The sequence below is a fragment of the Danio aesculapii genome, chromosome 12, assembly GCF_903798145.1.
Source record: "Danio aesculapii chromosome 12, fDanAes4.1, whole genome shotgun sequence".
NCBI lineage: Eukaryota > Metazoa > Chordata > Actinopteri > Cypriniformes > Danionidae > Danio > Danio aesculapii.
In genome coordinates this window covers 47,004,010-47,016,487 of record NC_079446.1, presented here as the reverse complement: position 1 = coordinate 47,016,487, position 12,478 = coordinate 47,004,010, and the positions used below count along the sequence as shown (strand labels likewise).

At 36.5% G+C, this 12,478-nt stretch overlaps 1 protein-coding gene across 1 annotated transcript in view; it reads left to right on the top strand.

Moving 5' to 3' along the window:
- The window catches only part of LOC130239010 (uncharacterized), a 41,483-nt gene extending 36,215 nt beyond the window's left edge, over nucleotides 1-5,268 (top strand). The window contains exons 3-4 of the mRNA XM_056470137.1: nucleotides 1,669-1,965; nucleotides 4,622-5,268. Of these exons, the coding sequence (XP_056326112.1) occupies nucleotides 1,669-1,965; nucleotides 4,622-4,854 (530 nt within the window). The 3' untranslated portion in view covers nucleotides 4,855-5,268. The remainder of the gene's footprint in view (nucleotides 1-1,668; nucleotides 1,966-4,621) is intronic.
- Nucleotides 5,269-12,478: the final 7,210 nt, after the last annotated feature.

The window sequence follows — 12,478 nt, the reverse complement described above, 5'->3', positions numbered from 1 at the left end:
AGCAAATTAAGTTGAAAATTGCTCAATTTAATTTGTTTGTTTAAATTCAACACAAATAAATTGTTTGCAACAGTTTTGCATGCAACACTTTTTTCAGTGCACTAATCTTAAATAACAAAGCAATGGCAATGATTTTAATAGAAAACAGCAGTTTTTACATACATAGACTACTATTGTTATTATTTGAGGTTATTGTTTGATATAATTTGCTTCATATCTTATGTATGTAAGGGATTATTTTTGAGTTGTGTAAAAAATATTATTATTTTGTACTGTAATTATGTTTATTATTTTTTTGTGCTAAAACACTTACTGTAAGTGTTGTGACTATCCTTGATTGAGGTTTCAAATTAGTCACATCTTGGGTCTGCTGAGGGGTTTAGACGCTTCCTTAGGAAATAATACATGGCACGACAAGTCTTCATGTGTGGCTGTTTATTGTAAAGCTTGTTTGAACAAAAACTGATATGAAATAAACAAAATCAAATGACTTTGGTCAACAAACACTGAAGGTAAGGTCTAAAGACCATGTGCTCCCAGCAGGCCCTTCTCCAGTAGGCCACACCCAGGCCTTTTAAGCTTCCTCTGGCCTGCAGGGGGTGCAAATCTCCAAAATAAAAAAAAAATCAAGATTAATGCAAACCTTTAAACGAAAATAAACAAATGGCTCCTACAGTAAGCAAATGCATGATTTGCCCAATTTAATTGTAATGTTCATGGACAACATAATAATAATAATAATATTAATAATAATAATTCAATTCAATTCAATTCAATTCACCTTTATTTGTATAGCGCTTATACAATGTAGATTGTGTCAAAGCAGCTTCACATAAAAGGTCATAGTAAATAGGAACAGTGTAGTTCAGTTTGTAGTGTTTAAGTTCAGTTCAGTTGAGCTCAGTTCAGTGTGGTTTAATAATCACTACTGAGAGTCCAAATATTGAAGAGCAAATCCAACGATGCGCAGCTCTACAGATCCCGAACCATGCAAGCCAGTGACGACAGCGGCGAGGAAAAAACTTAACTAAATGGCGAAAGTGAAGAAAAAAAACCTTGAGAGAAACCAGGCTCAGTTGGGCACGACCATTTTAATTTCTCCGCTGGCCAAACGTCTTGTGCAGAGCTGCAGTCTCAGCGGCGGAGGCTGGAAGCTGGCCTCAGCGAAGACTCGTCTGTCTCTGGAGCATCACAGGAATCAGTCTCATGTTCTCCACTCCTCCATGACCACCACAGTAGCTGCTCAGGATACGGCCTGGTCCAGGATATGGAAACCTTGGGATCATCTCGTCGTTGGTCTTGGATCGAATCAGTGACTCTGCATAATCTGAGGGCCTCGGGAAGAGTATCCCCAGGTGGAAATGGAGAATAAAGAAAATAATAATAATAATAATGCATAAGTAAGCTATAGCTTTTTGGTTGAGCTAAAGTCTTATTCAATCATAGTTAGTGCCTTTTCAGTGAAATGCACACAACAGATAATGTAATGGTTTTAATTATTAAAATGTTTCATAATGATTCAGTATGTATATGACTGACACAGACACTTAGATATTATCTTGATTTAAAAATAATTTTTCATGAGATGTGACACAAATTTTGTATTATTCTTCTGCTGCTGTATTAAAATACTTTTATTATGTTTTGTTTTTGATTTGTTTTTTTCAGATGCCTGCAATGTGAGATGTAACGATGTGACTGGAACTGTGGGAAAAGAAGTGATTTTCACCTGCAGCTTCTCTGAACAGTGCACTGAAGGCTGTGATAAACTGTATAAGTTTCAGTATTCTGAGAAATATAATGACTCCACAATCTGTAGAGAAGAGTTTCCCGATGACGCCTGTGAAAAGAAGAAAACCTTCACATGCAGATACACTCCAGATACAGCAATGAAGGAAACAATCAGATTCTTTTTGCAAACTAATAGTTCAACAAAAACAGCAGAATTCACTGTGGAGATATTAGGTATGTCTGTAATACATCTTTTCAGTTCAGTAAATGTTTGCAAATATGCCTTCATTTTTAATCTACTAATATTATTTCAATCATCTGTTGGCAGAGACTGTTAAACCCTAACGCTGAAGCTCCTGTCATTATGTGTGGTATATTTTATTATACTGTGGAAATATAAATTTATAATCTTGATTTGATTTGATTTTTGATTTGATTTATTTATTTTCGAACAAAGTATCATACATAAAATATCATCAACAAAAGAATACATTTCAACATGGTCGAAAATGGAGTGGGATGAAGCACAAGCTTAATAAATCTAGCTTCAAATGAACAATAATCTACATATAACAGAAAATTCTTTGGTTTTTGATTATATCATTTTATTAACAGCCCAGCCATGAGGGACATTTTAATTAAGCATCAGCCTGGTCGGTCTCTTCGGTCATCTAACCAGAGACTGTTATTCATACCTAAGTCGAGGCTGAAATGCAGAGGTGACCGTGCTTTCGCAGTAGCTGGTCCTAGGCTGTGGAATGCTCTGCCCCTCTGTATCAGATCTGTTTCATCCCTGTCTGTTTTTAAATCTAATTTAAATCTCTTTGATTTGGCATTTTATCAGTGAAAAGTGTCTGTTTTAGCAATAATTTTATCATTTTATATATACATTTCTTTTTTATCTGTTTTGATCAAGCGGCAACCTCCCGCTCTCCCTCGGGAGGCCAATAGGGAAGTAACTGAAACTGCAATTCATCAAAATTCCGCTGGTCCTGGCTCCATAATAGAGCAAATTGCAATTGAGCCCACTGTTAGAATGGTCAACTTTACAGCAGAAAAAAAGGTGTTTACAGCCTGGTACAAAGAACGATTTTGGTTCATATAACTATTATTACCCTCCATGACAACTGTGAGGGGGGTGAATTTTTTTATAACTCATCCATTTCCTTTATATTAGGTTATATTAAGTTTGCATAATTAAGGGCGTGGCCACTTGAGTGACAGCTAGGTCTTGCTGGTCGCTGTCACTTCATCTCAGCTGAATCCGGCAGATTAGCCACTGATCTCGGCATATTCATCGTATTTTTGTGTTGTTTTATGTGGCTTTACACAGTCAGCTGCCTTTTGGACTTATTTCTTACAATTATCAGATGATATGGGATGCTGTGTGCACTTAATTGTGCTCACAAACCATTCATGTGGTCTCGTTTCCCATGTGAGTAAAGTTATATACTTGTATACCATCTCTATAAATGTATTTGTTTTATTTAAGATCATTTATCATTAATATTTTTCTTTAGAGCTGTAAAGCACTCCAGAATGTGACAGATTGATTAGCTGTAGGCTCTAGATCAGTCATCTGAAGCGTTGTCATACAGTGTTATGCTGGAGTTCATCAATAGTCTTGCATTTACTAACACAGACTATATTTGAAGTGTTTGGAAGTAATCTGTGTTTTCCTCCTGTAGAAAAACGTCATAAGAACAATGTTTAGTGGCTCAATGTATTACTACAGTGTTTTTAAAAGTCCAAACACTTTATTGATATAGTGTACAGCCAAGCACATGTGGTCAGAACACACACGAGTCGCAGGTAATAAAGTATCAAGCGTTTCTCCCAAAGTAAAGTCTGTCTGCCAGGTCTAAGCAAAGCGCCAGCACGTGTCTGTAGCTCCGCTCACTCTCCGCCTCTTTGCCCTTGTTTGGTATCCCGCCGTGGGTACGATGACGCGTGAACAAAATGGCGACGGTTGGCCGCGCCTACTTGTAGCTTCTTTTTTTTTTTTTTTTTTTTTTTTTTTTTTTACTTGTAGCTTCTTTTGCAGTGTTCAGAAACCTATGGGTGACGTCACGGATACTCCGTCCATATATTTTACAGTCTATGGTTTTGATTTGTATTGTGCAGCACATTGGTCAACCTCTGGTTGTGTTAAATAGTGCTATAGAAATAAAATTGACATTGACATTTACCTTTGTCTTTCTGACTACATACTAAGCCAGAGTGATGCAAATGCTACGGGCAGGCTTTTAACGACTCTGCCTTTGTCTTTGGGTGATACTTTCAGGCCCCCTTTTGTTGATTAACTTGTGTGGTCAATTGCTGGGCCAGTTTCTAACACCTATATGCCAGTTATCATGCTGATTCCAATACTGAATTTGCACGCTTTGTTTAGCCATCTCCCCTCCTAAGAAGCCATTATTGACAGGAGAGCTTTGTCTTAATTCAGACTTTGATAAAACTCGCAGACTACAGACCTCCAATAGGCTCTTGCAGACACATGAACTTCTTGAAGACGCTGTATGACTAGAGATTAACCAACACGTCTCAATAAAGGAATTCTGCTTGTTTCGAGTCTCCTGGGTTCTCCTCTACTCATAATTTATTTTTCTTCCAACAATACTCATTGATTATTGAAAATAAATCAGTATTGGTTATACTTTAAAGACTTAAAAAACAGAAAACTGTTCATGTATTTTGTATATATTTATAAATTAATAAATACATACATAAATATATTTAGATTTGTGTGTGTTTGTCAAGAAATCAGATTCTCCACACATAAGCATTGAATCAGAGTGTGTGTGCAGAATCTGACTGTCTGCAGTCTGCAATGGGCTGAAGTTAGATTTATGATTTAAATGATAATATTTGGTTTTTAATTACTTTACAGGGCATGAATCACGCATAGATGGTTCTCCTATTGTTACTGGGAGTGCTGGACATGAGAATACTCCTGTTTCTGTCATCTCTGCAGTTGTGGACTGTATCATCATCATCTTCATCATCATCATCATATTGACCATCATTATCATCTACAAAAAGCATCCTGATGCATTTCAGAGGATTCAAATGATTCAGATCACCGGACAGAATTGTCATGACAGTAATACAGAACAAGTGTAATTTCACTATGAAAGCAAAGGTTATTTTGAATGAGGTTCTCCTAAAGGATCCGCTTCATCGAACTGCAGACAACATAAATCTCTGTTATACCTCAAACCACTGTGGTATGTGGTAATACCAATATGTGGTATTAAATCCGGCACAGATCTGATGTTTTGCAATTTGAACGGTTATGTCAAAATTCAATTTAGTTTTTGATTGCCATGCACCATTTTGCACAAACTACAAGCATCGTCTTCCTCTTTAGCGGCTGCTCATTAACCCTTCAATGAGTTCACTACAGCGGTGTGGTCGACCTCTGAAGCAAACATTCACCACTTGTGTTGCACCACACAGTTTTACACATGCAGTAGATTAACAGTTGATCAAATAAGCTCGGTTCCTGTTTGTTCAAACTACTTACTGTGATTAAAATGAGCTGAAACAATACAACTATTGAGATTTTCATTTGCAACAACTTATTATTTTATCTTCAATCCTCTTAAATTTGTAAAAACTATAGTGTTACAGTGTACAGATGAAGTCAGAATTACTAGCCACCCTGTTTATTTTTTCCCCAATTTCTTTTTCAAGAGTTCCCACTTAGATATGCTTGGCGTATAAAGCAGGTTTGGCATGCTGTCCCGGGAGAGAACCCTGAGCTCTGAGATATTTGAGCCCAGGGCTCCCGCCCGGTCGATAAGCATATCAGTAGATCCGAGATCAGGTAGGTCTCGAGAGCTCCCCCTTTAGAAAAGGGAGGAAAAGGAGGAGATGGGGTGGAAGGGGGGATTCTTCCAAACGAAGATAGAAACAGTAGGGAGAAAATGATCCATTTATAGTAAACTAGGATCACTCTGATTGGATTATTACTGATTACAGATGAGCGGCCAGACGTGCTCAATCATATCACGTGCTCCTCTCGAAATTAATTTATGAAACTTCACTTAACGGGGAGATTTTTTTCAAGAAATTTCTAAACATAATAGTTTTAATAACTCATTTCTAATAACTGATTTATTTTATCTCTGCCATGATGACAGTAAATAATATTTGACTAGATATTTTTCAAGACACTTCTATACAGCTTAAAGTGACATTTCAAGGCTTAATTAGGTTAATTAGGTTAACTAGGCAGGTTAGGGTAATTAGGCAAGTTATTGTATAATGATGGTTATACAATGGTAATAAATATACTGCTTAAAGGAGCTAATGATTTTAACCTTAAAATTGCTTTAAAAAATGTAAAACTGCTTTTATTCTAGCTGAAATGAAACAAATAAGACTTTCTCCTGAAGAAAAAATATTATCAGACATACTGTGAAAATTTCCTTGCTCTGTTAAGGATCATTTGGGAAATATAAAATAATAATAATAATTCAAAGAGGGGCTACTAATTTTGACTTCAACTGTATATCATGTAAGGATGGCTATATCTCTCCATAATATTAAACCCTGAAAACTGTTATGGAGCTCCACACGAGACAAGACCACGAGAATGGTCAAGCACTAAAACAATAAACTTTCTAATCTGAGAAGAAGATCAGCTAGAAAACCAGTTGTTCGGGTTATTTCGATCATAAATCCTGAGCCCCCCTCTTTGACCTGGACTTTACCTTTTCCACCAGAGCAGCTCACTCACATTCCACACAGAATGTTTAAGTTTTTAATATGGTGTATCTTGTGGCTTTATCTTCATGTTTGGTGTCATTTTAAATGTCTCTGTGTGATTGGTAAAGTGGTCCTAATTTCACTGTAATATTTTACAATCTCCCTTAAATTAGTTAATTTGGGGTTTGACTTTGATAAGATCTTTTCCAGATGCTCCACTCCAGGGAAAACGGTCTTTGCATCAGCTCATGAGCAGGCGAGAGTCTTGGTGAAGCTTTTATTGTTATGAATTTAAGATGATTTGTGTATTTAGGCAAAGGGTGCAGAAGTGTCTGTGGGATCCTGTAGCCAGGATACCCCATTGCAGTTTGTGAGTCCCTGAACTCTGCATCAAGACTTAAATGCTGCAATGTATTTCTACACGGTCAGGTATTAATCTCTAACTCTTAAATGGATCTTTGAATAATTGATGTTGTACAATCTTTTAAATCTAGTAGATTGTTTGGGCTGATGTTTCCGCAGCCTACAACCAGGATTAGTCATACAATCAGGCTCAATGGATGGAGAATGGGCACAGCATTAGAGACCTGTTGATTTCTGACAATCACAGACTTAGTATGATATAATTTAGGGAATAAATCAAACTTTCTTTAAGTATGAGCAAGCATGGGGCCTATTATTACTTAAAGGAAATTAGCCTCCAGTTATATTCTCTGACTAAGCTAAATCAAACTTTCTTTAAGTATGAGCAAGCATGGGGCCTATTATTACTTAAAGGAAATTAGCTTATCTGCTAAGAATCAGAACTGGCGAGGATGTGTCCGCGAGCAGATGTAACTGGCCAGCATACTGACTCTAAGCGACTTCGGGGAAAATATGAACCATTAACTGAAAATAAGGATTTATTAGGTTCATCAACCTAAATTAGACCTAATCACGACCTATAAGGTAATCAGCTTGAATTAGATGAATCTAAATCTAAAATTATTATAAATTGGAGTCAGATTAAAATTCGGAGTTAGAAACAAATTAAAATAAATTTTAACGAATAAAAATATTTCTTTTCACATGTGCTAAAAGGCTTACACGCATTTAACCTACACCCATGCTGTTAGTTCCGTCATAGGACTAATAGATGGACCCTTACAATCAAAACTTTCATGTCTTTCCAAAGTATTAGACAAGGTTGTATTTATGCAACTGCAATCCTTTTTTTTTTTTTTTTTTTTAGATCTACATGGGTTTCAAAAATTTCTAATTCTAGTCACAGCACTGAAACCGCCCTTACTCAAAAAATACATACATATATATATATATATATATATATATATATATATATATATATATATATATATATATATATATATATATATATATATATATATATATATATATATATATATTGCTGCTTGTTCAAACTACATATTTAAAATGAGCTAAATCAACACAATGTTTAAGCTTTTTAGGGGGGCAACTTTATTGTTTTATGTTCAGTCCACTTACATTTGTAAAAATAATTAAATTGACTTAATTGATTTGTGTTGGGAGAACATGAATGAATCGTGTAGTAGCAGCATGTGTTACAGTGCTTGTTAACACTTGTAATGACTTGTTTTGGCTGCTGACTCAGGAAATTGTGCTGCTTTTTACTCTTGGATCTTACAGCTGCTTTTGACAGAATAAGATCTTGTTCTCGCTTAGAGCATTGTGTTGGTATTAAGGGTACTGCATAGGAATTGTTTTGGTCACATATATATTACAAAAGCTTCTCTGTCTGAATTGGGAACTTTATGTCCACGGCAGCACATCTCTTATGTGGGGTAACTTAAAGTTCCATTCTTGGACTAATTCTGTTTTCCTTATGTTTGCTACCATAATAGACCTTTTATTTTGGGATTTAATTTATTTAGCAAACAAAATGCTGTCCAAAACACCACTTAAAGACATTCAATCTTGGTTGGCACTAAATATTTTAATTTGCATTTAAGAAAAGACAGAATTGGTGGTATTTGGAGTAGTGTGTGCTCCAGATCTTCTGGATGTGAAGAACCTGGGTGTTATTAGTGACTTCAAGCTAAATAAACAGATTAATTCAGTAATTAAAGCTATTTTTTCCCAGTTGAGGCAATTATCCAAAGTCTTTCCTGTCTTTTAATGACTTTAAAAGGGTTGTGCATATTTGTATCCATCATTATCTCACTGCAATTTGTAACTTTTTGATTTAGTGGCTAATTCATATGAATTTGTACGATCTCATTCATATGATTTAGTACGATTTGCTCATCTCCCAATGACGATTGGGTTTAGGGGTGGAGTTGGGTGCCACGCCTCCTTTTTAAAATGGTATATTTTCGTACGACTGAACTCTGACCCTGGCTTTCCATTCATTTTAGAGTACATTTAAAGATTGTAGTCTTGGTGTTGAAATCTATAACGATGAGTCGGGGTACAACAGAGATGAGGGTCCAAATGCAGTGTATTGACTCTGAGTCAGGCAGGCAATGGTCAAAGCAGGGGCAAACAGTAGCGCGCGGGGGGGGGGGGGGGGGTCGTCATTAAGTGAAGAGTGGGGGGGGGGGGGGGGGGGGGGGGGGGAGAGCGATCAGTAAGTGAAGAAGGAGGAGGAGGAGAGCAATCGGTAAGTGAGGGGCGGTTGGTGGGGTGGTTTAGGCAGTTTAGGCGGTATAGGCGGCAGGCCAGAGTCACGGTGACAGGCCAGATTGACCGTCAGGCCACTGGAAAATGTCCCAGTGCTCCATATGGCCAGTCCGTCCCTGATTCATGGTAATTCAAAAGCGTTATCGTGGTCACATGTAAAGACATAGACACATGCGGCAAACCAACATAAACAAGGCAAGGATCAAAACATGACAAAACTAGACAAGGGAAATGCTTGGTAAAGTTTACAGGAAATAAGACTCAGCAATGTGTGTGAGAATGTGAAGTGTGTATATATAGTCCAACTATGCAGTCTTCATGAGCTACAGCTGTGTGCAAGTAATCAGTGGTAATTGGGAAATGCGGTCATGCTTTATTTTGAGGGTCCGTTTGTTGAATTTACATTGCATCTACATGCCAACTAATTCTCATTAGATTATAAGTAGACGGTTAGGTTGGGATTAGTGTTAGTTGACATGTACTTGTAAAGTTTCTTATAGTCAGTTAAATGTCTGTTGAAGGTGCAGTATCAGCAGAAATTAAGAAGACAGCCTACTAATACTCAAATGGACCATCAAAATAAAGTGTTACATGAAATGCCTGATGGGAAATGTAGTGCAGTTCAGTGGCAGAATTGTAGTTCAAGTGATAGTGAATGTTCTCCAGCAATCTGTCAGGGTTAGATCGCAGGCAATCATGACACAATCCATAAGTGGTCTTGCACCAAGGTAACTGTCTGTGCTAATTCAGTTGTACACTCAATTAAGGGCACTTAGATGTGCTGGTCAGTTATATTCAGTGTGTTAGGGTAACACATTACAAGCAATGCGAGTTACACAATAATAATACTTTTCTAAGTAACGAGTAAAGTAACACATTACTTTAAATATTAAGTTATAATTATATTTGAGTTATTTTTTGAAATGTATTGTGAGGTACTTTTTAGTTTATTTCATTTGCTTTTACAAAATAATTTGCTCAATTAATATTAGGTAAGTCACGTTGAATCACACACTCGATGAGAATTTGCTTCCTGCAGGAACAGACAGAAATGAAAATAGTAATGCCAAAGTAACTGAAAAGTAATGTAATGCATTACTTATAAGTAGGGCCAGACAGAATCTGCGGACATTTATAGCTATTTCTTTGCTGAATTGTGTTAAAAATATGCGGATTTATGCAGAATTATTTTGAGAGTATTATAACTAAAACCTTAATATGTAATACCTTTTATTTAATGTTTACAATGCAAATCCAATTAGATCCACTTTATTTGGTCAACAAAGCGAGTCTGTCATAAAATATATCTACTAAAAGACAGAAAGTATTGCTTTACAAACTGCACTGTAAATAAATTCATATGAATATTTTCATATTAGTCAATAATATTACTGTAATTAATTTAAAAACGGAATAAATATAAATTTACACACATTTACACAAGTAAATAAACAATCAATGATGGGCTAAAAATCTGCGGAAATCAGATTCCGTGTGGGCCTACTTATAAGTAACCAAACTAACGCAACTAGTTACTATGATAAACTACTTACTTTGAGTGGGGGCTTCCACACAGGTTATGCATCTTGCTGATATATCTTGCATAGAAGAGTGGAGAACATGAGACTGTTTCTTATGACGCTCCAGAGACAGACGAGTCTTCGCTGAGGCCAGCTTCCAGCCTCCGCCACTGAGACTGCAGCTCTGCACAAGACGTTTGGCCAGCGGAGAAATTAAAATGGTCGTGCCCAACTGAGTCTGGTTTCTCTCAAGGTTTTTTTTCTTCACTTCCGCCTTTAGTGAAGTTTTTTTCCCTCTCCGCTGTCGCCACTGGCTTGCATGGTTCAGGATCTGTAGAGCTGCGCATCGATGGATTTGCTCTTCAGTATTTGGACTCTCAGTAGTGATTATTAAACCACACTGAACTGAGCTAAACTGAACTGAACTTAAACACTACAAACTGAACTACACTGTTCCTATTTACTGTGACCTTTTATGTGAAGCTGCTTTGACACAATCTACATTGTAAAAGCGCTATACAAATAAAGGTGAATTGAATTGAATTGAAGTAACTCAATATTGTAATGCATTACTTTCAAAAGTAACTTTCCCCAACACTGCTTACTTTTGGCTGTTCCACACACAAGGTTTAAATACAGGAGGGACTGTGCTATTGCAGTGCTTGCACCAAAACTTTGGAATAATTTGTCTCTCCGTGTTAAATAACTTTTTTTATGAGAGTGTTGTGTCTGCTTTATTTGTTCTTTGTTTTAAATGGTGTATGCATGTACAGCATTTTTTTGTAAACACTTCTTGTAAAAGCGCTTAATGAATATACATTGACTTGACTTAATTAAAGCATTCAGTGCATTCAGAGATCAGCTGATAAACTCCAGAAGAAGACGCATGCCTCACTTGTCATAGATCACACTTATTTTAGCTTTCAGACACTGAAATACACATTACCAGCAAATCAACCGCTTACAGTTTGTAAAATATGATGTGAAAATGGCAAAAATAATCATTTTAAACTAAATGTGAAGACATTCCTTTTTGACATCACATCAGTACAGCTCTTGAGGTCTGAGCTTTCAGACGTGTTGTGACAACTCTCTAATGCAGTGTTTCCCAACCCTTTTCCTGGAGGCACACCAACAGTACATATTTTGGATGTCTCCCTTACCTGACTAATTAACTTCAGGTTTTGGAGTCTCTTCTTATGTTCTAATTAGGTGATTCAGGTGTGTTTGATTGGGGAGACATTGAAAATGTGTACTGTTGGTGTGCCTTCAGGAACAGGGTTGGGAAACACTGCTCTAATGAGATTTGAAGAACGAAACAATCCTGGATCATGTCAAATCGTCAATAACAAAATCCAACTAATGGAGTCATCCACGTTTGAAGAATGAACCGCATGTCTTTGAAGATAATATACAGTTGAAACCTGAAGTTTACATACACTCTAAAAAAGGAACATAACAAAAATGTCTGATGGTAAATCATACTAAACGTTTACTAAATGATTTGCATTTGCTAGATGCCAGAATTTGTTTTGAGAATTTTTTATTAATTTCTAGACAGTCAAAAGTTTACACACATTTTCTTTCTTTTTTTTTTAGCTTTGCTTTTAAACTATATAACTTTGGTCAAGTGTTTTGGGTATCCTTCCACAAGCTTTTCACAATAGTTTGCAGGAATTTTGACCCATTCCTCCTGACAGAATTGGTGTAACTGAGTCAGATTTGTAGGCTGTCTTGCTCGCACAAGCTTTTTCAACTCTGCCCACAAATTTTCTATAGGATTGAGATCAGGGCTTTGTGATGGCCACTCCAAAACCTTCACTCTGTTTTCCTTAAAGCACATTTGAACTAATGTG